Source organism: Muntiacus reevesi, chromosome 10, assembly GCF_963930625.1.
Source record: "Muntiacus reevesi chromosome 10, mMunRee1.1, whole genome shotgun sequence".
Taxonomy (NCBI): Eukaryota; Metazoa; Chordata; class Mammalia; order Artiodactyla; family Cervidae; genus Muntiacus; species Muntiacus reevesi.
In genome coordinates this window covers 9,718,830-9,746,504 of record NC_089258.1, presented here as the reverse complement: position 1 = coordinate 9,746,504, position 27,675 = coordinate 9,718,830, and the positions used below count along the sequence as shown (strand labels likewise).

At 37.8% G+C, this 27,675-nt stretch overlaps 1 protein-coding gene and 1 non-coding gene across 10 annotated transcripts in view; one reads left to right on the top strand and one right to left on the bottom strand.

Annotated features, from left to right (window-relative positions):
- The first annotated feature begins 1,428 nt into the window (after window positions 1–1,428).
- The window catches only part of KIF27 (kinesin family member 27), an 81,984-nt gene continuing 55,737 nt past the window's right edge, over window positions 1,429–27,675 (top strand). Inside the window, exons 1-6 of one of the 9 annotated variants that reach the window (XM_065946409.1) lie at window positions 1,550–1,566; window positions 1,974–2,069; window positions 8,229–8,613; window positions 16,941–17,141; window positions 20,584–21,527; window positions 24,706–24,849. In XM_065946409.1, coding sequence (XP_065802481.1) covers window positions 8,316–8,613; window positions 16,941–17,141; window positions 20,584–21,527; window positions 24,706–24,849 — 1,587 coding nt within the window. In that variant the 5' untranslated portion in view covers window positions 1,550–1,566; window positions 1,974–2,069; window positions 8,229–8,315. Of the gene's footprint in view, window positions 1,567–1,646; window positions 2,070–2,399; window positions 2,471–8,228; window positions 8,614–16,442; window positions 16,525–16,940; window positions 17,142–20,583; window positions 21,528–24,705; window positions 24,850–27,675 lie in introns of those variants that run through there. The other 8 variants (XM_065946410.1, XM_065946413.1, XM_065946414.1 and 5 more) reach the window with 8 other exon arrangements.
- TRNAG-UCC (transfer RNA glycine (anticodon UCC)) lies at window positions 19,175–19,247 on the bottom strand. Its single transcript has one exon. It is a non-coding gene; the product is annotated as a tRNA-Gly (tRNA).

Below are 27,675 nucleotides of genomic sequence, written 5' to 3'. Positions count from 1 at the left end.
TTTAGCTATGTCTGTTCTCCCTGGAATTCGTTTATCAGCTAGCCTTTCCTTCCTCTCTGATTCAGCCTCTCAGCCTCTTCCTAACATCTGAGGCTTCCTCCGTCTTTCTCATTCCTTCTCAAGAACAGTCAAATATTCCTCTCTAGGTTCACATGAGCATCACCATCCTCTTCTCTGAAGCCTGAATACCTACCAAGTCATTCTCAGGAGGCTTAACTTCCACCTGGGTATAGACTAACAAAGCATCTTCTCAGCAAAATTGTGCCTCTTCATACATGGATTTCTCATTGCAGCTGCTAAGTAGTAATATTCTCCATAACACTGCAAAAACAGTATAGGCAAAAGGCAGATTTGTGGTCAGGTGAAAGTGTACAGGATGGATTTGTGATGGCAAGATGGAAAACAGGAAAATCACAGGTTCTTGCCCTAACAGATGGTGGTAGTGTAGGCTGTTCCACTCCAGGGCTCTCCCTATGCTGCCATTCAATTACTCTGCTTCAGGTTAGAGATAGAGACAGCTTCCTCCCCCAGCCATGTCCAACCAGAAGGGGGCTTTCCACTTGGTGCCATTTCCCTAGACTCTCTGGGTCACTCTTACAGCTTCTTGAGAGAGAGGGTCTTCAGAGGCCTCTTAAGACCTCATCTCTTATTGTGAGGTCTATACCTTAAAGAACTTAAAAAAAGACATTAAACAGATACCTGTATATCATGTTCACAGCAGAATTATTTACAGTATTCCTGAAGTGGAAATAAACCATGTGTCCATTAATTGATAAATGGATCCATAAAATGTAGTATGTCCTCATGATGGAATATTATTCAGCCATAAAAAGGAATTAAAGTCCTGATACTTGCTACTACAGGAGTAAACCTGGGAATTGTTTTTTAACCAAAAAAAAAAAAAAAAAAAAAAGCCACCACAAGGCCACAATACGTATGATTCTACGACTATGAAATGCCCAAATCAGGTAACTCTTTAGAAAGGTGATTAGTGGTCTCCAGTGGCTGGGGGAGAGAGGAATAGGAGTGTTGCTAACCAGTATTAGGTTTTCCTTTTGGAATGATGAAAATGTTTTGGAAGTAGAGGTGATGGTTGCACAACACTGTGAATGTCTAAAATGCCATTGAATTGTACACCTTAAAATGGTTCATTTTATGAACGTAACTTCAATAAAAATAAATAGAATTCGTAGCTAAAATACTGAAAGCAATGTGACTCTTTCTCATAATCACTTTACAAACTCGTGGAGGGTTACTTCAGCTGAGCACTGTGAGAGGGGTCCCGGGGTTTTACTTTGGAGGGAATCTGGGAGGCGGCCGGTTCTTGGCTCCTCCCTCACGGGGCGGGTCCAGAGGCGGGGCTTGGCAGACAGGGGCGGGGCCCGGGAGCCGCCGGACGCCCTGACGGGCCGGGGCACGTCAGCACGAGCTCCGCCGGTTGCCTGGAGAACCCATAACAACAAAAGGCGCGGGCGGCGGCGGTAGCGGCGGCGCGGCGGGGCGAAGTGAAGCCGAGAAGTCCTGCGCTGCGCTGGCCGCCTGAGACGGGCTTTCTCGAACCGGTCTGTGAGTGGCAGGCGGGCCGGGCCGGGCGGGAGGTCCGGGTCTGGTGCGGCGACAGCGCGTCCTCTGCGCCGGCGTCCTCGACAGGCGGTTGGAAGGCGAGGGTGCGGGCCGGGGGACTGGGACCCGCCGAGGCTTGGCTGGCGGGGTGGGCGGTTGGGGCGTCAGCAAGACGGAGGAGGGCGCCCGAGGGGCCTGAGGTCGTTGCTGGGGTCCCCCGGCGAGTGGCCGGGGAAGTTGGGTGCCCCATGAGATAGAGGGGCTTGAGGAATAGGGACGCGCGGGAACCCCGGGCCGAGCCGCACGAAGTCGGATCTTGTGTATTATCTTGTGTTCATACTTGAGCTGTGGGATCTGAAGAGGGACGGGAAAGGCCCACCCTCCGTGGTGCTTTCGTTTTGTCCCCACAGGCCTCCTTTTTCCATTGCGGATGTTGGAACTTTGCTGCATTCTAAGCTCTGCAGAAGTCGGAAAGCCCTCTCCCTTACAGCCGGAGATAATTGAGAGTAAGGGTGCCCAGATTCTTTCTTTGAAACCTTTTAAAAATAAAACCTCGCCCCCTCCCATTTGGAAAGCTTCGTTGTTTCCCCATGTTTGCTTCCTGTCTTCTTCGTCTAGTTCTTAATGCATTTGGGGCCTTTTCTGAGATCCTTATGAGACTCACTACTCATTTGCCAGAAAGTTTCTTACGAAAATATTTATTACTTACAAACTACAATTTTTAGATAATAACTACTATTGAAAAGCCAGAGGCACAAGATGACTACAGTATTTGGAGACATCTTTCTAATCAGTAACGGCATCAGTAATCAAACATTTCTCCTTCCTTTGATCAGATTTCAAAACTCCATTGCGTGTGCGTAAATACCACCAGCCAGTCATATTTTACCTTTCGTCAGATTTACTGGTGAGATAATATATATGCTTTTGATGGCTGTATTTGATCAGTATCTAAAGAAGTATAAGTACTATGAATTTTTTTAAAAAGAAAAATAAATTTTTTTATACTGATTTTTTTTTTTTTTGCTAGCTATATGTTTATGGGCCCTTATTGGTTTTTAGTGATTAGAGTAGGTGGATTTTTGTTGCCTTTGTATTCAGATTGTTTATAGATACTCCTATTTAAAAAATCAATAAAGTGAAAACATCTCAATTATACTTGTACCTTTTATTAGCAATTTTACTGGAAGTAGTTAGGTTTAGCTTAACATAGACTGTTTTGTTTTAATGTGATGGTATTAAAAAAACTAATCTGTGTGGTAAAAACTCCTAATATAGGTGTTCAGAGACATTTGGAAGAACTAAATCATACTACATCCTTGTAGTTTCTTTGGAAAAGTTTCCAATACCAAATGGAGTATAGTCCTTTTTTATCCAAGAAAAGATTCCCCATATTTATGAGTATTTGTTTTTTCAGTGCCGAATTTCACTAGAATGATTAAAACTGCCAAGGTTAAGTGCATCTGTTTGGCCATTAAAGATTGTTTGTTGACTCTTGTTTTGGGATTTTACAGCCCAGGGGAGCTGATATTTTTTTAACTCTCATTGGGCTGTTAGTACTGTGATGTAAATGTTTTTTTTGTTACTGTGATCCTTTTCAAACTGTCCACTCCCCAAATTATAAATGCACAGTACTGCTGCAGAGTTCTTTTTAGAGGCTAGTGAATACTAAATGTGCCTTAATTAACATTTTCATTGCATGTAGTGCTGAAAATATTATTTTAGTCCATTAGTCTGCTCGGTTACTAGAGAGCCCTTCTCCATAGGGCTCAGCCCCACCCCAAACTGATTACTTTTCATCTGCATTTAAACATAGATTACTTATTACTTCCTTTTTCTTTTAACTTTTATACTAACAAGATGTGAACTTTCATTTACAACTTTTTATGTCAACATATGTTTTGATTTCTTTGGAAAATATATTTGAGAGTAGCATTGCTGGGTGAAGTGATAACTGTGTGTTTAACATTTTGAGGTACTGCCAGCCTGTTGCCACTGGAGGAGGGCATGGCAACCCACTCCAGTATTCTTGCCTGGAGAATCTCATGGACAGAGGAGCCTGTCCATGGGGTCGAAAAGAGCCGGACACAACTGAAGCAACTTTGCACACGCACACAGGCTGTTCCAAAGCGGCTGTATCATTGTATATTCCCTTAAGGGTTCCATATTCTCTACCTTCTTGCCAACACTTACGTGATCTTTTTTATAGCTATGTCAGTGGGTGTAAATTGTGTATATATATATATATATATAAAATTTTATATAAATAAAATTTATTTATTATGGGCTTCCCTGGTAGCTCAGACCAGGTAAAGAATCTGCTCACAAAGCTGGAGACCCAGGTTCCATCCCTGGGTAGGGAAGATCCCCTGGAGAAGAGAACGGCAACCCACTCCGATATTCTTGCCAGGAAAATTCCATGGACGGAGGAGCCTTGGTGGGCTACAGTCCTTGGGGTCACAAAGAGTAGGACACGACTGAGCAACTAACTGCTACACTACATAATTTTATTTATTTATTATTTATTTATTTTTTGCTTGGTCTTTGTTGATTTGCCCTGGCTTTCTGTAGTTGCGGTGAGCTGGGGCTACTTACTCTGTTGCAGTGCAAGGGCTTCTTGTTGCGGTGGCTTCTCTTGTCTGCTCTAGGCCAAGGGCTCAGTAGTTGTGGCACAAGGGCTTAGTTGCCCCACAGCATGTGGGGGCTTCCTGGACCAGGGATTGAACCCATGTCCCTCGCATTCCAAGGCACATTCTTAACCACTGGACCACCAGGGAAGCCCCCTGGCCATTTTTATATCATCGTTGAAAAACTCTCTTTTCGGATCTTTTGCCCACTTTTAAATTTGGTGTTTTTTTCTTTCCTTCTGAATTGTAATAGTCTTTATGTATTCTAGACACAAATGGTTATTAGATATATGACTTGCAAGTATTTTCTCCTGTGGCTCAGCAGTATAGGATCTCCTGCCAATGCAGGAGACGCAGGTTCGACCCCTGGGTCAGGAAGATCCCTCGGAGAAAGAAATGGCAACTCACTCCAGTATTCTTGCCTGGAGAATCCCAATTCGTTGGGTCACAGAAGAGTCAGACATGACTGGGCGACTAAACAACAGCAGCATTCAACAAATTGTCTTTTCACTTTTTTTTTTCTGTTATCAATATTGTATTTTTTATTTTTTATACTCCTTTTTAAAATTTTTATTGGAGTATAGTTGATTTACCATGTTATATTAATTTCTGCTGTGTAGCAAAGTGATTCAGATATATATATATATATATATATATATATATATACACACATTCTTTTCCTTTATGATTGATTTTTCACAGGATATTGAATACAGTCCCAGTGCTATACAGTAGGACCTTGTTTTTATCTGTTCTGCATATAATAGTTTGCATCTACTAACCCCCACTCTGTTCTTCCCTCTCCTCTCTCCACCTTGACAATTGCAGATCTGTTCTCTATGTCTATGAGTCTTTATCTGTTTTGTAGATGAGTTAATTTGTGTCATACTTTAGATTCCACATACAAGTGATGTCATATGTACTTGTATTTTTCTAACTTCATTTTGTATGATAATCTCTAGGTCCATCTATGTTGCTACAAACAGCATTATTTTCCTTTTCTATGGCTGAGTAGTATTCCATTGTCTATACATACCACGTCTTCTTTATCCATTTATCTGTTGATGATCATTTGGGTTGTTTCCATGTCTTGATTGTTGTGAATAGTGCTGCTGTCTTTTCATTTTCTTGGTAGTATCCTTTGGGGTACAAACTTTCAATTTGATTGAGTTCGTTTTATGTACTTTTCCTTTCACCGCTTATTGCTATTGCTTTTGTTTTTGGTGACGTCAATGAGAAGCCATTGCTAAATTCGAGGTTACAAAGAGTTACCCTTGTGTTTCCTTTTAAGACTTTGGTGGTTCATACTTGCTTTGCCGTGTTGTATTAGCTTCTAAAACAGCAAAATAAATCAGCTGTTTTGTTGTTTAGTCACCAAGTTGTGTCCGGCCCTTTTGTGACCCAATGGACTGTAGCCTGCCAAACTCCTCTGCCGTGGGATTTCCTAGGTGAGAATACTGGAGTGGGTTGCCCTTGCCTTCTCTAGGTGATCTTCTCAACTCAGGAATAGAACCCGCATCTCCTGCATTACAGGCAGATTTTTTACCGCTGAGCCATCAAAGAAGCCGTATATCCCGTCTTTTTCAGCTTTCCTTTCCATTTTGGTCACCACAGGTCATTGAGTAGAGTTCCTTGTGCCGTACAGCAGGGTCTCATTAATTGTCTATTTTATACATCATTTCATTAGTGTATATATGTGAATCACAATCTCAGTCTCCCAGTTTGTCCCACACACCCCTCTTCCCACTGGGATCTATATGTTGTTCTCTCTGTCTGTGTCTCTATTTCTGCTTTGGAAATAAGATCGTCTGTACCAATTTTTTCAGGTTCCACATATATGTATTAATATATGATATTTCTTTTTCTGACTTGCTTCACTCTGTAGGTCTCTAGGTCCATACACGTCTATGGAAGTGTCCCAATTTTGTTCCTTTTTATGTCTGAGTAATATTCCATTGTATTTAGTATGTACCATATCTTCTTCATCCATTCCTCTGTTGATGAACATTTAGATTGCTTCCATATCCTGGCTGTTGTAAATAGTGCTGCAGTGAACATTGGGGTACATATATCGTTTTGAATTATGGTTTTGTCCAAGTTAATGCCCAGGAGTGGGATTGCTGGATCATATATGGTACTTCTGTTTTTAGTTTTTTAAGAAACCTCCGTACCGTTGTCTCTGGTGACCATGTCAATTTACATTCCCACCAACAGTGTAAGAGCATTCTCTTTTTCTTTACACCCTCTCCAGCATTTATTGTTTGTAGATTTTTTGATGATGGTCATTCTGACAGTGTGAGGTGACACCTTGTTGTAGTTTTCATTTGATTTTCACTTCCCTAATTAGTGATGTTTAGCATCTTTTCATGTGCTTTTTAACCATCTGTATATCTTCCTTGGAGAAATGTTTATTTAGATCTTCTGCCCAGTTTTTGGTTGTGTTGTGTTTTTTTTTTTTAATTGAGCTGCAGGAGCTGTTTGTATAAAGTTTTGGAGATTAATCCTTTGTCAGTTGCTTCACTTGCAAATACTTTTCTCCCTTTCTGCAGGTTGTTTTTTCATCTTGCTTATGGTTTCTTTTGCTGTGCAAAAGCTTTTAAGTTTAATTAGGTCTCACTTCTTTATTTTTGTTTTTATTTTCATTACTCTCAGAGGTGAGTCAGAAAAGATCTTACTGTGATTTATGCCACAGAGTGTTTTGCCTATGTTTTCCTCTAAGAGTTTCATTGTATCTGACCTTACATTTAGGTCTTTAATTCATTTTGGGTTTATTTTTGTGTATGGTGTTAGGGAGTGTTCTAATTTCATTCTTTTACATTAGATGTTCAGGTTTCCCGGCACCCCTTATTGAAGAGTCTTTCTCCATTGTATGTTTTTGCCTTCTTTGTCATAGAAATTAGGTGACCATAGGTGGGTGAGTTTATCTCTGAGCAGTCTCCAATTATTGTTATGTATTTCTGTTTTTGTGCCTGTACCATACTGTCTTGATTACTGTTGCCTGGTTATGAAATTGGGGAAGTATATCCTCCAACTTTGTCCTTTTTCAGTATTGTATTCACTATTCTGTGTCCCTTGAATTTCCATGTGAATTTTAAAATTTTCAATTTTCAGTTTTTCAATTTCTACAAAGAAGTCAGCTGGGATTTTGATAGGCGTTCTGTTTAATCTTGAAAGCAGTTTGAGGAATATTGCCATTTTAAGCTTTCCAGTCCATGAACATGAGACGTTTTTCCATTTATTTAGATCTTCTTTAGTTTCAACAATATTTTGTAGTTTTCAGAGTGTAAGTTTTACATGTCTTTTGTTAAATATATTCTTGAGCATTTGGTTCTTTGTAATGTTATTGTAAATGGAATTGTTTTCTTAATTTATTTTTCAGGTTGTTCATTGTAAATATAGCTACCAATTTAATTTTTAGTGTATTAATCCCGCTAGAGAATTTTAGAAAAAGTACCACATAATTCATGAATGAAACAACAGTTTTTCTGTTAGTTTTGGTTATCTTTGAATAAAAATTTTCATTTTAAATTTACATTGACTTATAGAAATCCTTTAAACTGTTTTCATGGATTAATTTCTAACATTGTGACAAAGGGGAGATGTTATTTTTCAGTACATAGCTATAAAGTCTAATATAAGGGTTTGCTTTGTACTACTTGTGTACATATGTACAATTACCAGTTATTTCCTTGCTGTATGTTTCTAACTCCCCAGTTATTCAATATTTAGGTAAATGAGCTGGAAAACATATTACCATTATAGAAAGAATGGCATGATTGAATCCCATTCACTTATCACTTTCCTTTATCATTTACTAACTGATGGCTCCCACCCCCTAAATTATTTTGCTGTAAACCTGGACATTGTATTGTTTCATCTATGAATTATATAGGTATACTTTTTCTAGACAGATTTACTCTTTGTAGCTATCTTATATTGGAATAAAGCCTGCTCTAATTGACTTTGCTTTAGAAGATGGTTAGTTTATTAGGAAAGAAAGAGACAATAACTAAATTTTGTTTTTATTTTGATACACAGGGGTCCAGATCTTACGTAAAATGGATGTGTCTCACACTAGATGATGGATATTAAGTAGAAAATCTATTTAGTAAAATCTAAGCTGCCATGGAAGAAATACCAGTTAAAGTTGCTATAAGAATTAGACCTCTGGTATACAAGGAAATTCTTCATAATCATCAAGCTTGTGTGAGAGTTATTCCAAACACCCAACAAATTATCATTGGGAGAGATAGAATCTTTACTTTTGATTTTGTTTTTGGCAAAAATTCCACTCAAGATGAAGTTTATAATACCTGTATAAAGCCATTAGTGTTGTCTCTCATTGAGGGCTATAATGCAACCGTTTTTGCCTATGGACAGACTGGATCTGGGAAGACATACACCATCGGAGGAGGCCATGTTGGTAAGGTTCTCATACTCTGACTTTTATTTGAGATAGTAGAAAGAAGTTGAAATACTACAGTGCCAGACACATAGTAGGTGCTTAGCATATTGATTGAATGAAATAATGAATAGGATAATTAGATGTGTTCATAAGATCATTTTTGAAAGATTTGTTTTTAAATATTGAAGTTTCATTAAACAGTTTAATTTATTACTATATTTGCTTGAGAAAAGGCCTTTAAGACAATATTCAGTGTTCAGCTCTTTGTCATTTTTTCACAGTTTTGAGATATAATTTACTTGTATCACGGTGTTAGTCCAAAGTATTTAGCATACTGATTTGATATATCTATATATTGAAGAATGATACAGCTTAACATTAGTCACTCACGTAATTACATGTTTTTCTTGTGATGTGAACTTTTAAGTTCTACTGTCTTAACACTTTTCAAATACACAATACATATTGTTAAGTATAGTCACCATGCTGTATACATTACATCCCCAGAACTTAATTATCTCATAGCTGAAAGTTTTTACCTTTTGAGCAACTTCACCCATTTCCCCACCTCCCAATGCTGGCCTCTGGAAACACTTTCTTATTTTGAACAGAGTTTAAAGTAAGAGAGAAATGAGTTAACATGATCAGATTTTGCATCTTTTAGTATTATAAATGTTGAGAGTCCTGCAACTAAGACTTAGAGGCAGTAGAAGAAACGTATTATGTAAAGTATTTTTAAACATTTTCTAGTCAGATTTTTATTTTATTTTTCTAGCTTTAATGAGGTGTAATTGACAAATACAGTTGTAAAATATTTAAAGTGTACAAGACTTAGAGGCAGTAGGAGAAATGTATTATGTAAAGTGTTTTTTAAACATTTTCTAGCCAGATTTTTATTTTTCTAGCTTTATTGAAGTATAATTGACAAATGCAGTTGTAAAATATTTAAAGTGTACAGTGTTGTTATTAGATAAATGTATACTTTATGAAAGGATTCCTCCCATCCAGTTAACATATCTATCACCTCATGTATAAGCAGATTTTTACTTTTATAACTGAATATTTTTGGATAGAGATTCTCATGTTTGTAATTCTAGTTGGGAAAGGTGGGATCATAGGATTTTCTTTAGAGCTGGAAGGAACCTTGAAAGTAGTTTCTCTTCCTTTCTATGGCTCCAGCCAAAGAGCAATGAAGGGCTTGTTCAGTTAGGTGGCTCATGATGGAGCTGAGATTGAAAGCTAGGTTCTCTGCTGAGATCGTTTACTGTATTCATTTTTTTTTTCTCCACTAAAAACAAACTTTGAATGTTGTGCATATGTATCATTGTCTAAAATTATTGTTAATATTCTGTTTATGTGTAATGATTCTCAGTGTGATTGCTTTGGTGCTTCTCAAACACTAAATAAGTGACTTTTAAGAACATCTCTTTTTATAAGCAGGGATTGGTAGGGAGAGTTAGAGGGCAGCTGTGTTGCCCAAGGAAGCTCTCATTCCAAGATTAAATGGAGGAGTCATAAGTGCCCAGTATCTCCTACCCCTTCCCGTTTTTTAGGATCATAGTGATATACAATTAAGAGATTAAAGTTACTAGGTTATTTTAGGGTCTCTTGATAAATAATTCAGTTTTTTTCTACTACAAGTTGTGGGTTTTCTTGAGGACTTAGCTTTGTTTTTTTGACTGGCAAATGTTTTATGTTCTTTAAGACTCAGTATATGCCATATACTAATAAGAGTTATAAAATTTTCACAGCTTGGTGACACATAGCTAAATTGTTTTTTAAAAGGCCATGAATCCAATTTTAATTCCTTACAGAAAAAAGTTATTAAAGTTATCTATTGTCCTAAAACATTTTAATTGATCTAAAATACTTCATTCCAGAAGAAATATCACCATTAGGAACAGTTTTTTATGTCCCCCCGCCCCAGTTAAAAAAATTAATGTTCACTGTAAAAAGAATTGCATATGATGCTTAAGAAATCAAAATGAACAAATGAAAGCTTCTTTCATTCCTAGGAAATAATAGTTGGCTGTGTACATTGCTGTCTAGAGTCCTGTAGACATTGTCTAGGCTTATTACATGTATTCACACATGTAGTTTTTGTTTTTTGTTATTTGTCTATTTACTGAGGTATTTTATACCTGTAATTCTTTTAACTTTCTTTTTTCATTTAACAGTATAAAATATCATTTCATTTCTTCCCATTTAGGTCATAGAATTTCACCTTTTTTTTGACTGCACATATATATTCCATAGTTTAAATGGATCATAGTTCATCCATTCCAGCATTAAGGGACAGTATTAATGATTAGATTTGATTTTTACTGTTATAAAAAGTTGCAAGGAGTTTCCTGGTGGTCTAGTAGTTATGATTTGGCGTTTTCACCACCATGGCCCAGGTTCAGTCCCTGGTCAGGGAACTTAGATCCCACAAGCTTTGAGGTGCCCCCCAAAAAAGTTGCAGTGTGTATCTTGGTACATTTAATTTTGGATCCATGTGCTAGTATTTCTGTAGAACAGATTTCTAAAAGTAAATTTGTTGAGTAGTGGGAGCATGCTAAGTTGCTTCAGTCATGTCCAATTCTGTGTGACCCTATGGACTGCAGACTGCCAGGCTCCTCTGTCCATGAGATTTTCCAGGCAGGAATACTAGAGTGGGTTGCCATGCCCTCTTCCAGGGTATCTTCCCAACCCAGGGATTGAACCCACCTCTCTTATGTCTCCTGCATTGGCAGGCCATTTCTTTACACTAGTGCCACGTGTATGCACATTTAAAATGTGAATAGATAGTGACAAATTATCCTCCAAAAAGACTGTACCTGTGTATATTCCCACTACCAATATATGAAAGCCATTTATTTGCTTTTATCCTTGCCAGTCACAGCTCATAAATTCAAAATATTTCTCTCACCATGTGGTAGTTGAAAAATTACACTTTGTTTGAAGTTGCATTTCTTGATGTATCTGTGAAAATAGCATTTTCAATTTCCCAGGCTACCTATAGAACACCAATTCTAGGTCAGCCATCTACTGTTTGATTATTGACCATGCAATTAATGTTGTTTTTTTCTCCAGTAAATGATTGCATTTGCAGTGGCTAGGGCTTCCCTGGTGGCTCAGATGGTAAAGAATCCGCCTGCAGTGTGGGAGACCTGGATTCAAACCCTGGGTTGGGAAGATCCTCTGGAGGAGGGGATGGCAACCCACTCCAGTATTCTTGCCTGGAGACTCCCCATGGACAGAGGAGCCTGGAGGGCTATATAGTCCATGGGGTCGCAAAGAGTCGGACACGACTAAGCAACTAAGCACAGCACAGGGCACCATGTTAGGCACTGTGGCAAAATGAGAATCTGTTTTTTTTCAGTGTAATACTTATTGAAAGTCACACTCATTATCTTGCTTTCCGGAACCTTGAATTTACCAACTTTTACCAAGCATAATGTCTAAACATTTTTATTTGCATACTCTTTAAATAGTGTGTAAAAGCTAAATGATGGCTGTTGAAGTATAATAAAACTTTATAGTTTCTTTCTGAAATAGTCTGTTTCAGGAGTATAAGTTTGACATTGCACATGTGATCTTTCGGTTACCAGAATCCATTTTGAAGCTTTATTTATAAGTATTATTTGTAATTCAGCTTTTTGATACATCTTTTGAATTGCTGTGCTTTGTTATCTATTGAAATGGGAAATGAATGAGCTATTTCTGATCAGCCTCATATTTTGGGTAAGGTAGAATGCATATATAATGCTGGAGTTTATAGATAGTGCTATTGGCTAGTTCCTGGAAGCTCTCTAGAAGGAATTTTCACTTTCTTGTGCTGGAAAAACCTGCAGCTTCCTTCACTTGCCACACGATGGAGATCTTGCATCTTTTTCGGGTTTTTTTTCGTGGTGCCCTGGGCAGTGAAAGTGCTGTCCTAACCACTGAACCACAAGGGAGTTCCCCTGTCTTGCATCTTGTTTAAGTGAATGACTGTCCAGGTTAATAAGGCTCAGGTTTTCAGGATGTCTGTTGCCTAAAATCTAAACATTGATAATCTTCAACTTGGAAGCAAGTTGTTTTTAAGGTTCACTTGTAAGCCAATTTTTTTGTAGCTTGGAATGTACTTTCCATTAGAGTGAAGGTGTTAGTTCCTCAGTCGTGTGCGACCCCATGGGCTGTAGCCCACCAGGCTTCTCTGTCCATGGAATTCTCCAGGCAAGAATACCGGAGTGGGTTGCTATTTTCCTGCTCCAGGGGATCTTCCCAACCCAGGGGTCGAAGCCAGGTCTCCCTCATTGCAGGTGGATTCTGAACCACCAGGGGGAAAAACTCACACTCTTTTCAAAATGAGCTTTTTGGCTAAGTGTCAAGAAATATGACACCATTTTTTTTTTTTTTAAAGGGTTCTTGCTAACATAAATGAGTTGCAGTTCATTGATTTGGAATATAGTAATAAATAGTCCACCTGCATTATAATAAAGTCTAAAGAGAGATGTTTTAGTGCACAGGGCTGTGGGATAAGCGACCTAACCTGGGTTCAGTTGCTACTGCCTCTGTCTTGAACTTCATTGGTACCAGTTATGCCTGTTGCATTCCTGGGGCTTTCAATGTTTCCTTATTAAGTCTTTTATTTTTGCCTTAAACTGTTACATAAGTATCATTTAGGTTTTTGTTGTTGTCTTGCATTGGATTGTAAGCATTTTTGTTTTGTGCTTTTTCCAATTCTATAGAGCATATTTAGTTTATTTTTGTAATCTGTATTTAAAATTTTTAGACTATATATGTATTTCTAAAGGTAAAAATTCAGGTATTACAGCTATGAAAGTTTTCCTCTCTTTTCTCTCCCTGTCCTAACTCCCCAGAGGTAACCATTTTTTGTGAATTTTTTCAGAAGTACCCTTCACATAGATATGTATGTATGTTTTCTTTTACCCAAGTGAAATTTGCTCTGCAGTTTCTTTTTTTACTTTATGGATCTTAGACATCTGTTTAAAAATAGATGCATGGTATACCATTGTTAACCATTCTCCTACTAATGGATTTATTAGTGTTTGGAATTTTTTCTCAATTACAAGACATCTTTCAGTTCAGTTCAGTTGCTCAGTCGTGTCTGACTCTTTGCGACCCCATGAACTGCAGCACATCAGGCCTCCCTGTCCGTCACCAACTCCCGGAGTTTACCCAAACTCATGTCCATTGAGTTGGTGATGCCATCCAACCATCTCATCCTCTGTCGTCGCCTTCTCCTCCTGCCTTCAATCTTTCCCAGCATCAGGGTCTTTTCAAATGAGTCAGCTCTTCGTATCAGGTGGCCAAAGTATTGGAGTTTCAGCTTCAACATCAGTCCTTCCAATGAACACCCAAGACTGATCTCCTTTAGGATGGACTGGTTGGATCTCCTTGCAGTCCAAGGGACTCTCAAGAGTCTTCAACACCACAGTTCAAAAGCATCAATTTTTCGGTGCTCAGCTTTCTTCACAGTCCATCTCTCACATCCATACATGACCACTGGAAAAACCATAGCCTTGACTAGGTGGACCTTTGTTGGCAACATAATGTCTCTGCTTTTTAATATGCCATCTGGGTTGGTCATAACTTTCCCTGCAAGGAGTAAGTTAACCGTCTTTGAATTTCATGGCTGCAATCACCATCTGCAGTGATTTTGTTGCCCAGAAAAATAAAGTCAGCCACTGTTTCCACTGTTTCCCCATCTATTTGCTGTGAAGTGATGGGACTGGATGCCATGATCTTAGTTTTCTGAATGTTGAGCTTTAAGCCAACTTTCTTACTCTCCTCTTTCACTTTTATCAAGAAGTTCTTTAGTTCTTCCTCATTTTCTGCCTTAAGGGTGGTGTCATCTGCATATCTGATGTTACTGATACTTCTCCCAGCAATCTTGATTCCAGCTTGTGCTTCATCCAGCCCAGCATTTCTCATGATGTACTCGGCATATAAGTTAAATAAGCAGGGTGACAGTATACAGCCTTGACATACTCCTTTTCCTATTTGGAACCAGTCTGTTGTTCCATGTCCAGTTCTAACTATTGCTTCCTAACCGCATACAGCTTTCTCAAGAGGCAGTTCAGGTGGTCTGGTATTCCTATCTCATTAAGAATTTTCCACAGTTTATTGTGATCCACACATTCAGAGGCTTTGGCATAGTCAGTAAAGCAGAAACAAGACATCTTTGCTGATCCTTATATAACACGTTTGATTGTATGTGCATGTATTTCTGTAGAACTATCTCTGAGTCAGAGAGTGATTATGGTTTCAACTTTTGATACTGTTGATACTAATGGTTCTCCAAAAAAGCTGTCGGAATTTACATTCTCATTGTGTTTTAGAGGACCAATTTGCCCACCTTGAGGAAATGGAGCATAATCAACTTTAAAAATCTTTGCTCACATGGTATTTTAAACAGTGAATAATCACAGTGATCAGATCATTGTGAACACAGTCTTTCATCAGTTACAACAGTGTGATTTTAATAGTATTTTAGTGTTAATAATTGAGAGAATGCTGGGTAATTCAGTCTTTACTGCATCTTAAAATAATTAATAGCATTGCCCACCTCCCCTCTTCTCTACCCACTCCACCTGCCATCCACCATCCCACTTCTCTCCTCCTGTTTGCAGAAGAACTTTGAAAGTGTCATTCATCTGTGACTCATGGCGTCAGTTCTCTCCATCTGACACGGCAGTTAGGATATCACAGATGACCTTTACTTGATTAAATTCATTGGTCATTCCAGTCAAACTGGCCTTTCAGCAAACTTGGTACATACTCTCCACTTGGATTTCAGGTCACCACATTCATAGTTTTCCTCCTCCTCTCTTGCTAGTAGTTCCTCTTAAGTGATCCCACAAATGGTTAAATGTCCAGAGCTCAGTCTTTGGTGCTCTTCTCTTCTGACTCTCTGCTTTTCCTCTTGATCTCATCCAGCCCCATGATATTAAATACCATCTGTATGTAGCTACCTGACTTCTAGTTTTTAACCTCCAGTCCAGACTACTGTCTTGAACTGTGATCTAATATATCCAACTGCACCCTTCTTAGTTGTATCCCTACTTCCCTTAAACTAACTCAGCACACACTCTTCCCCTTCTCAGATGATGACCGCTTCACTCGCTCAAGACAAAACCTTCGAGTTGTCCTTGACTCATCACTCTCTCACATTCTGCATCCAGTCTGTCAGGGAATCTTAACGGCTCTCTCTTCAACATCAATCTGGACTCTGGTCACTTGTCATCTTTCTCTGCTTCCAACTTTGTGTTACCATCAGGTCCTCCTCTCCCTTGAACTCTCTAGATTCCTGGGTGAGTGCACTGGTCTAAGTGGTCTCCCACTTCCACCCCTGCCCTCCTATGATCGATGTAAAACCCAGCAGATAGAGTGGTCTCTTAAATTCCAACTTACTGCTCTGCTCCAGTGACTCATCTCCCTCGGAATACGACCTAAAGTCTGTCGTGGTCCGCAGACACCTACACGCTCTGATTCCTGTCACCTCTCTGACCGCGTACCCTGCCTCTCTCCCCTTGCGCCCTCTGCTCCGGCTACACTGGCTTCCTTGTTTCTGGATCACACTATTTTAGCACATTCGCACTTGCTGTTCTGTCTGGGACACTCAGATACATACATGGCTCCTCTGCCACTTCATTCAAGTTTCTCCTCAAATGTCAGCTTTTCTGTGATGCCCACATTATGACTTTCCAGTTTAAAGTTGCAATCACCTTCCACCCAAATACCCTTACTCTTCCAGTCCCCCTTACCTTGCCTTATTTTTTTCTCCAGGCATACCTAATGCCTTTTAATATATGGTATAATTCACTTATTCTTCTTTTGCTGTTGTCTGTCTCTCCTAGTACAGTTCCATAAGGGCAGGGATCTTTTCCCTGATTTGTTCACTGATGGTTCCTGGGGTCCTAGAATACTGCCTGGCACATAGTAGGTACTATATAAATATTTAATGAATGCATGATTGAAGTTTGAGTAAGCGCACGCATGTGAAAACGGTTGCTTCTGAATTTTATAGTTACGGTTTTTAAAAATTTATAATAGAAATTTGAGAAAATAAATTTATTGATGGTAGTAATTTTTTTTTATTTCTAAAAATTTATTTTGAATGGGAGGATAATTGCTTTACAGTGTTGTGTTGGTTTCTGCCACACAGCAGTGTGAATCGGCCATAAGTATTCATATGTCCCTTCCCTCGTGAATTTCCCTCCCACTCTCCCCTCCCTATTCCCACCTCTCTAGGTTGTCACAGAGCTCTAGATTGAGCTCTCCGATTGTAAATTTATTGCTTATAGCTTTTCTTATATCTTAAGTTTCAGATGGACTTTCTTTTTCTAAATTTTCAGCTTCAGTTGTGGAGGGTCAAAAAGGTATCATTCCTCGTGCTATCCAAGAAATATTTCAAAACATCTCTGAAAAGCCTAGCATTGACTTTAATATAAAAGTGTCTTATATAGAAGTATACAAGGAAGACCTAAGAGATCTTCTAGAATTGGAGACATCAGTAAAAGATCTTCACATCCGAGAAGATGAAAAGGGAAACACAGGTGAAGTAACCTACTTAATTAATAGCCCTCATTAACAAATGAATATGATCTAGTCCAGTTTCTGGACATTTTCCAAGGATTCTTTAAAAATAGACATAGAAACAAAATGCATTTGTTTTTACTTTTAAATGGAGTAACTTACTGATTACCAGTAGCAGCTAATTCACCTAGGTGAAAAGCAGAAGTTCAGACCACTTGGTATGATGAAGTTATAAGTTATAATTCAAAATACAGGTGACCCTTGAACAAAGTGGAGGGGGTTGGCAGTTAGGGGTGTTGACCCCCTATGCAGTCATAAATCCAAGTATAACTTACAGTCGGCTTCTGTATCCATGGTACCGCATCAGCTGATTCAGCCAACCTCAGATCCTGCAGTCCTGTAGTATGTTACTATTGAAGAAAAAGCCACGCATAAGTGGGCCTGCACAGCTCAAAGCCATGTTGCTCAAGGATCAACTGTATTTATTTCCAATAACCCGCCCCCTCCTGGTCTGACCTTAAGAAAGATTATGACATAGGCTAAATTAGTTTTGTACTTTTTTTTTCCTTCTCGCCCCCTCCTGGTCTGACCTTAAGAAAGATTATGACATAGGCTAAATTAGTTTTGTACTTTTTTTTTCCTTCTCGCAGAGTTACCCTGAGATTGGGGATGGCGTCTCCCTTTTGTGTTCATCCAAGTTGATCCAGAACTGTCCTTTCTGCCTTTCTGATTTTTGTCCCAGCATACCTATTGCTTCCTCTTTTTTAAAAAAAATTAGAGTTTTTGTGTTTGCTTCTTCATACTGACATTTATCTGTCCTTTGTTGTGCTTCTCAAGGTCTGACTTTCTGTGCTGTCAGCCTGTTAATATCATTAAATGTCTGTTTGGAAATAGGAGAAGGTGAGAATGGGAAGCTCGAAATACAAGTATTTTAAAGAATAACACTTTCCACTTTTTTGTTTTAAAAGGTAATATGTTCAACACAAAACATTTAGAAAGCATAGTAAAGTTAAAGGAAGAAAGTTAAAGTTCAGAGCTCAATTTTTATGTTTTCTTCCAGATTTCTTTCTCTGATTTTAAAAAATTACACTTGCAACTCCACATGTCATATTATATCTTATATTTTTGCTAAATATTTATATTGTAAGAATTTTCACATCATTAAATATTTTTCAAATTTTTGACTTTATGTGGTAATTTTATCTTCTGAATATATAATCTATTTGATTAACAGTCTGTTGTTGGACATTTAGGTTTCGGATTTTCCTGATTATTAGTAACAGTGACTGTTACTGCATGTCTTCTGCTAGAAAACACATTGAGTAGAATCTTGGTGGAGATAAAGGATCAAGCCAGAGGGATGACTGTGACTGAGGGATTTCCTAGTAGTTAGGAAAATAAGATGGTTAGCGCCTTCAGTAGCCTGCAGGGGGCAGTAAAGCTTGCCTCCTTGTAGGCCCTGTCTTTGCAGCCCTGGCATTCCTGAGTGTTTGAAGGAATTGGTTTTTGTTTTGTTTTTTAGAAAGAAAACATACATGGTACTTTGTGGCCTTATAAGATAATTTCGTATAGTTTATCTTTTCTAAACAAAATTCAGACTGATGTTTTGAGCTTCTGTATCTTATAAAATGTAATTATTGAATGTTTTTATCTTTTATTAAAAGTTACACTACTAAAGTACAAAAATAATACATGTTTGTTGTAAAAGAGAGAGTACAGAAGTGTACACTGTCACTCCTGATAAGCTTAATGATCAAAATACTTCATAACTGATAGCAATCCTGTAAAAATTTTGGTAGAATGTACATCAAGACAGATTGCTGCTTACCTTGTAAAATGTCCCACTCACAACTCAGATGCGTTTGTTTGACACATGTATAGCGTTATCTCTGTCAAGTGGTAGTTGGTATCCAGCCTGGATGCTGCACAATTAGCATCACCTTGGAAGTTTTCTTTCCTTTAAAGCATTTTTGTTTTTTTGGACGGTGCTGGGTCTTCGTTGCAGCGTGCAATCTTCTCTAGCCATGGTGCAAGGGTGACATGCGGGATCTAGTTCCCTGCCCAGGGATTGAACCTGGACCTCTTGCATTGGAAATGCAGAGTCTTAGCCACTGGACCACCAGGGAAGTCCCACCTTGGGAGTTTTTTAAGAAATATTGATTTCTGGGCCCCACTTTTTCACAAATTCTGATGAAGTAGTCTAGGATAGGGCATGGGTGTTGGACTTTTATAAAGGTCCCAGGTGATTTTCAGCTGGGTCTGAGGACCATAGTTAGTGCCAAGCTATAGCCTGACATTAGAAAACGTTTATAAAAGTCATGCTATGATTTATGTTTACATTGTCATATTTTATAATCACCACAGTTTAGCACTCCCTGTTGTAGTAACAGGTACTTTAGAAATTTAAATGAACTGGGCTGTTAAGAGTCGTCATGTTGAAAACAAGGCAAAAAGTTGAATATTGCTTCAAGAAAGAGTGACATGTTAGGATCTGATTAAAGAGGAAGCGTGGTGCTGTAACTTGAGCCCAGATTTATCGCTGTGATTCAAATCCCAAATCTACCTACTCCTTTTTGAAATATATGTAAGCTTCGGTTTTTTTGGGTTCTCTTCTGCCATTGAAATAGAAGCTTTTTTGCTTTTTTTGAATTGCCTTGCCACTCAAATGTTACATAGGGGAAACCTGTTTTTTAGATTGAATAACCAGCTTTATTTATACTGAAATTTTCATTTATCACTGGTTATGTTCTAAAAACCTTAAACCTTAGATGGCTTGAATATTAAAGAAACTCAAAAGAGGCTAATTTCTTTCAATTAATTTCCTACTGATTAATTCTTTGGAGTTATAAAGATAATTAATCTATAATTTTTTAATCAGTATGTTATACTCTACAAGTCAAAATACTGGAATAAAGAATTTTTCTTTTGTTAGCCATCTTAAAGAATTGAGTGTGATTCCAAAAAAAAAAACCCCAAATTATTTAAAACATACACGCATATATTACATCTTTTAGAATTTAAACATCAAAATGAATGCCATCTATTAAAATAATCCTGTTAGAAGATTATCTAAAATTATTTAATGATGTTGCTGATGTTACTTTTTTCTTTTAATGCTATTGATTTTTTTTTTAAAAAGCTTTGTATTGGAGTATAACTGATTAATAAACAATGTTGTGATAGTTGTAGGTGAACAAGGAAAGAACTCAGCCATGCATATACATGTATCTATTTTCTCCCCTGGATCCCATCCAGGCTGCCATATAAATTGATTAGAGTTCCATGTGCTATATACAGTAGGTCCTTGTTGGTTATCCATTTTAAATACAGATACTGATTTTTTTTTCCTAAGGGCCTGTCTTAGCTGGGCAGCTTAGCAAATGAAAATTGTTGTGTGGTTTAATTAACTCTACTGTATTTTGATTAAAACTTGTTTTACAAACTTGCTGTTGCTATTTTAAGTGATTGTTGGGGCCAAGGAATGCCAGGTGGAGAGTGCAGATGAAGTGATGAGTCTCCTGGAGATGGGGAATGCAGCCAGGCATACGGGTACGACCCAAATGAACGAGCACTCCAGTAGATCACACGCGATTTTCACCATCAGCCTTTGTCAAGTGGACAAAAATAGAAAGGCAGCTGAAGATGGATCATGGCATTCCCACCGGCATATTGTCTCAAAGTTCCACTTTGTGGATTTGGCTGGATCAGAAAGAGTAACCAAAACAGGGAATACCGGCGAACGTTTCAAAGAATCCATTCAGATCAACAGTGGGTTGCTGGCTTTAGGAAATGTAATAAGCGCTCTTGGGGATCCACGCAAGAAGAGTTCACATATTCCATACAGGGATGCTAAAATTACCCGGCTTCTGAAAGACTCCCTGGGAGGCAGTGCCAAGACCGTTATGATCACTTGTGTCAGCCCATCGTCCTCGGATTTTGACGAGTCCTTAAATTCTCTCAAATATGCCAACAGAGCACGCAACATTAGAAACAAACCCACCTTAAACTTCAGCCCCGAGTCAGACCGTATGGATGAAATGGAATTTGAGATTAAGTTGCTTCGAGAAGCTTTGCAAAGCCAGCAGGCTAGTAGCAGCCAAACTAGCCAGATCCATCAGGAGGGGACTCCTGATAAAAATAAGATCCATTCTCTTGAAGAGCAAGTCACTCAGCTACAAGGAGAATGTCTGGGTTACCAAAACTGTTTAGAGGAAGCCTTTACCTTCCTGATGGATTTAAAAGATTCTGTGAGACTAAACGAAAAACAGCAACACAAACTGCAGGAGTGGTTTAACATGACCCAGGAGGTCACCTTTTTCAGAGGACACCGGGGCATTGGAAACCTGGAAGAAGGACCACAGCATATTACACTTCTCCAGCTGAAGCGAGAGCTTAAGAAATGCCAGGTACTTAGACACCACCTTAGTAGGTAACTTGTTTAAAGACTAAATTTATTTGGGCAAGTAAGAGTCATTTTGGGGTTTCAGAAGTTTTTGTTTTTTGTTTTTTTTAAGAGTTATGTAAAATCGCATTTGCTTTTACTCTGTTTTTTTCTCCCTGTTGCTTTTCCTGTCACCCTGTTTTTTTCTCTGTTTCCTTTTCCTTGTTTTCTTAGCTCCTCCTCTTTTCTCCTGACATTTTAATTTGTTGTATTTATTAAGTAGACTCTTGTGAACCTGGTCATTAATTTAGAGAATGAAAAGAAACAGTTTCAGAAATAAAATTAAGTTAAATTTTATTGTTTTTAATCCCTCTTTAGGTCAGTGCTTTTTGAAAGAAAAATACTTAATCTCTTGAGTTTGGAGTTTTGATTCTTTAGACAAATCATGTTTGATAACATTTAAGGAATGTAGCTATGTACATGTATACATATTATATATATGTTAAACTAAGAATTACATTTCTCTACTTTTCATTCATAAAGACATTTATTATTTAAAGATTATGTGTCATTGGGGAAATAAAGGAGAACAGACATATCTATTTATGCTTATGTGGCATTTGCATTCTGGTAGGCAAATGAATATTCCACCATTTTTTAAAAAAATAGGAAAACATATAGGTAATAAGATAGTTTTTCTAGTTAGAAATCTTTCTTCAGTATCTTTTTTTATGTGTATTAGAAAGAAACCTCAATTACAGCAGTTCTCAGACTTTTTTCTCACAAGACTACTTTCTCCAAATTGAGGTCCCCTAAAGATCTTTTGTTGATGTAGTTTGTATCTATTCATATTTACCATATTAGAATTAAAACAAAAAAGGTAAACTAGTAGATCACTCAGAACTAACAACAATAACCCAATTAATGTTAACATAAGGAGCATTTTTTCATGAAAAATAACTATTTTCCAAAACAAAGAATTTAGTAAGAGTGGAGTTGTTTTATATTTTTGCAAATCTTTTCATGTCTGACTTAATAGAAGACAAGTAGATTCTCATATCTCTCAGCATTCAATTTGTTGCAGTATATGTAGTTGAAGTGTGTGAAGAAAATCCAGGCTCATCTAGATTTGTAGTTGGAGGGGAAGAATATATTAGTGATTTTTCAGGTAATTGTGAATATCCTTTGATATTACATCAAAACTCAACAAGTAGAAATTTCCTAAAGGTTACTTGTGATGTGGGATTTGAAACCATTTTGTTACCTTAAAGTTCACTGATTTTTATCTTACATTTTGAATGGATCTTTTATCCACACGTGATTTTGAATCAGCATGTATTGGACACTTGAGAAATATTTGTTTACTAAGTTATGAAGATTTTTCAGTGTTAACATATTCATAGTATATTTAAAAATCACATTCATTAATATCACCTCCCATCTACTTAAGTATTGGTAGCGGTCAAGTTTATAGTAGCAGAAATGTTTTCCAAAATTCTGATTTTTGTATGAAACTTGAATTTTATCATTTGCAGTAAATACTGTTAGTTGTTTTCCTTGAAATTATGTCACACACCCAAGTGTTAATAGCTTATCTGTTGTTCTTTAGAGTAAAAATAGCACCTTATGAAAAATGTGGCTAGTTTAGCTTGTAACTCAGCAATTGCACAAGGGTTTTTGCACCAGGTAACTCTTACCCTTCAGTATACAGAACTACTTTATGCCTGCCCATTTTGACACATGGAATACTAAAAAAAAATGCTCATGTGCTGAGATTTAATAAAGTAATTTTTATTGCTTCATCAGGATATTCTTAAGTGATTCTCCATCCCCTATTAAATACCTCTTAAGGGACTTTGTTGCTTTTTTCCTCTGTGATTTGAACACAGGAGCAGTATGTGAACATGAATATACTCTACAGATAAACTCTTCTTAAAAACACTTAAATAAAAAATAAACAAAAAAGCTGTAGTTTATAAAGTAAATGTAACAACACCATCTGCAGCACTGGGAGAACAATTACATTGTAAGCTCTCAGACTGACAGTTAATTGCCCAGAGCAGAGGATATGGGCTAATAAGAATTATAGTTATATTTTATTTTAAAAAGAGAAAAGTCATAAAGGTCACATAAACATATAGGGTTATGAGGACCATCAGGGTCATGCACACTGTCCTATTTGGTCATTTGAACATCCCAAGCAGAAAAAAGAAGGAACGCTCCCAAAGCCCCAAGGGAAGGCTGTGGCAGAATCAAGGCTGGCCTCAGTCCATGGGTTCCCAGTGGAGAGGCCTGTCCATCTCCATGCCACCACCTGAGGAGTCATGTGCATGCTGTGTTTTTGAGAATGCAATTTTGTTTGTAAATCATCATAGAGCTACTCATTCTTCTCTTTTCCTGTGTCTTAGTGGAAAGAGCACAGGCTTTGGATCCAGACAGGCCCTGAGGTTGACTGTCAGGAGTTTGGTTTATCCACTGTGTTGTCCTGGAGTGGTGTTCATTCACTAAACTTTAGTTTCTTCATGAAAATGTTTAATTTCTTCAATGAGATATTTTTAAAATCTCAAATTACAATCTAGTATAAAGTAGGCCCTTGACCAATGTTAATTTTCTATTTATTTAGTTCAAAATTTATTTTAAAAGTATTATCTGCATATTCCAAGTTTATTTGGTGACAGGAATAATTCACTAGGAACTAAGAAAACTATATGTTTAACCATATTCCTGAACATCTTCAAAATATATCTCTTTGTAGTGAAAGGGTGCAAAGTTAGCAAATATTCTTCATTTAAATATCCATTATAAATATAGAGCATTCTTATACTATAAGGTCAATTTGGGAATGGTGACCTTTTTGATTTTTGAAGACCCATATTAAAAATCTCATGGCAATTCTAGAAAACTTGTAAACACCTTGTTGAATGTACTATAGAATTTGAATAACTGGTTTCAGCCTTAAAATACACGAAATAAAAATAAGGACTGTCTTCCTATCTCTTTGGTGACTAATTCTTACGTTATACCAGTGATGGGTCCTCTCAGCTGTTTCTCCCTTGCTTATAATAGAGAAACAAGAAAAAAAGGGTAAGCAGATTTTGTGTCCTCATCAAGCTGTCACTAAACCCCGGTTTTTGTGGTGTTATGCGGCTTCTCTTGAGCATTTCCCACGGTGACTCTCTTGTGCTTTCTTTCCCCCCTCCCAGTGTGCGCTTGCTGCTGATGAAGTCGTGTTTAATCAGAAGGACTTGGAGGTGAAGGAGCTAAAGAGTCAAGTGCAAATGATGGTGCAGGAGAACAAAGGACATGTTGTTTCTTTGAAAGAAGCACAAAAAGTGAACAGACTGCAGGTAGAGTCAATGTGCCTTGCTCTGTATTTCATTGGAGCAGTACCTGACTAAAGTAGCATTGTAAGTAAGTAGGAATGTTTGCAAAAATAGGTTTCAGTTGAAGAGTTCTGAACACAAGCACCTGAACGAGTTACAGTTTTCCCCTAAATTGGTGTGAAGGGAAAATATTTTTATTGTCAGCTTGACTTATATTTCACAAATATAGAGCCTAATACCCAGGAATTTAATTTGCAAGTCATGTTGTAGTTATCCTCTGTTTATACTTTCCCTTCTGTTGTTTGCCAGAGTAATAGGCAATGGGATATTGTTCAGTGTTGGAAGGTAAACACATCATTTAAAATTTTGATTTGTTAGATTGCGTTTTATATTCTGTCAGTGATTTGCTCATTCAGTTTGGCTAAGTCTTTCAAATTCTCTATCTTAGTTTTTCTGTATTAACATGGATGTGCCTGCAGTGTAACATGGTATGTCCCTAAGTATTGGGTTGGCTAGAAATTTAGTTTGGATTTTTCCATGAGATATTTTTGACCAATCCAATTTTATACACCCTGGCTGTGAACTGTCCCGTCCCCCATACAGTTCATTTCATTTAAAGCCTTTAGCTTCTTATCAGGGAGTAACTACTGTCCTGAATAATGGTCTGATCCAGGAAAAATTAGACTTTGATTTTGACATTACTTTTTTCTTCTTCTTTTTTTTAACCATTCTATCTCTGTTTTAATTTAAAAACAGAGTGAAAGTAGTGTTAGTCATTCAGTCGTGTCTGAGTCTGCAGCCCGTGGACTGGAGTCTGCCAGGCTCCTCTGTCCATGGGATTCTTCAGGTAAGGATATTGAAGTGGATTGCCATTCACTTCTCCAGGGGATCTTCCCAACCCAGGGATCAAACCCAGGTCTCCTGCATTGAAGGCGGATTCTTTACTGTCTGAAAACATATATAAACTAAAATGTGGTGTTTAGTGAATTATCACCAAGAGAATAGCTAGGTAACCACCACCAGTTCAAGAAACAGCAAACTGCTAGCCCCAGAAGCCCTTAGTCTCTCCTTGGAGAGAGCTGGTCTCCTAACTTTGATAGTGATAATTTCCTTGCTTTACTTTGTGGTTTTACTATGTATCCTTGAACTCTGCAATTTAAGTTTTGGAATTTTTATAAATTTAATCATTCAATATATATTCTTTAGTATCTGGTTGCTTTTACTGAACATTTTGTCTATTCTGCTTCATCCACGTTTTTGTGTGAAGCTGTAGCTTGGTTAGTTTATAGCTGTATAGGATATCATTGTATGACTATTTCACAATTTATTTTTCTTTTTACTGTTGATAGATTTTTTTTTCCTATGAATTTTCTCGTACATGTCCCCTGGTGCACACACACACGCATTTCTTTTGGATTTGTGCCTAGGAGTTGAATTGCTAGGTCATACATAGGGTAGGCAAATCTTCAGCTTTAGTGAATAGAACCAGACTTGTTTTCCAGTTTAAACTTGCACCAGCACTGTACGAGCATTCCTGCTATTCCACTTGCTTGCCAGCATTTGTTATTGTGAATTTTTTAGATCTTAGGCAATCTGGTAGGTATGTAATGTTATTTTATTGTGTTTTTAAAAATGTATTTCTTAATTTAAAATACTTATTTATTTATTTATTTTTTGGCCGAGCTGGGTCTTTTTTGCTGCGCACAGGCTTCTCTAGTTGTGGAGAGTGGGGGCTACTCATTTGCAGTAGCTTCTCTTTTTGCAGAGCATGGGCGCTTGGGTGTGTGGGCTCAGTAGTTGTGTATGGCAGGTATGTAATGTTATTTTATTGTGGTTTTAATTTTCATTTCCCTGATGGCTAGTGAAGTTGAGCACTTTTTCATGTTTTTTCTTTTTTTGGTCTTTGGGTATCTTCTTTTTTTTTAAATTATTTTTGGCTGTACTGGGTCTTTGTTGCTGCACCTGGGCTTTCTCTAGTTGCGGCAGGGGCTACTCTTCATTGCAGTGAGGGCTGTTCTTTGTTGCAGCGAGCAGGCTCCTCATTGCAGTGGCTTCTCTTGTTGCGGAGCATGGGCTCTAGGCACTTGGACTTAGTCGCTCCATGGCATGTGGTATCTTCCCAGACCAGGGATCGAACCTGTATCCCCTACATTGCAAGGTAGATTCTAACCACTGGAGCACCAGGGAAGTCCTTGGGTACCTTCTTTTGTGAAATGCTCATTCAAGTCTCTTGCTTGTTTTCCTGTTGGACTAAGTCTTCCATTATTATGTTTGCCTTTCACATTTAAACCCTATAGTCCTGAAATTGATTTTTGTATGTGGGATAAAATAAAGGTCAAATTTCAGTTTTTTTCCAGGTAGATATCCATTTGTTCCAGCATTATTTATTGAGAAGGCCATCTTTTCACCACTGTTTTGAGTGCTGTTTGTTGTTAAGTCAGGGTTCATTCATGCGTGAATGTATTGTGTATTTCTGGGACTTCTGTTGTACCCCATTGGCTCGCCTGTCCTTGGACCAGTGTCACATTTCTTATTTATCATAGGTTCCTGATAAGTCTAGCTATTCTCTAGAGCAAGGCCTCTGCTCTGTTTTCCTCCTCCCCAAGAATGTCTTAGTTGTTCTATATAAATTTTAGAATCAACTTTTCAAGGACCAGGAAAAAAAAAAACATCACACTTGTGATTTTGTTTGGGATTGTAAGATACATTTGGAAAGAATCAACATCTTTTGATCATGAGTCTTCTCACTAACCCATGAACTTGGTATATTCCTCCATTTACTCATCTTTTCTTTGGTTTTTCTCAGTAATGACTTTTTTGTGTTTATGTTTTTGTATTGAACATCTTTTG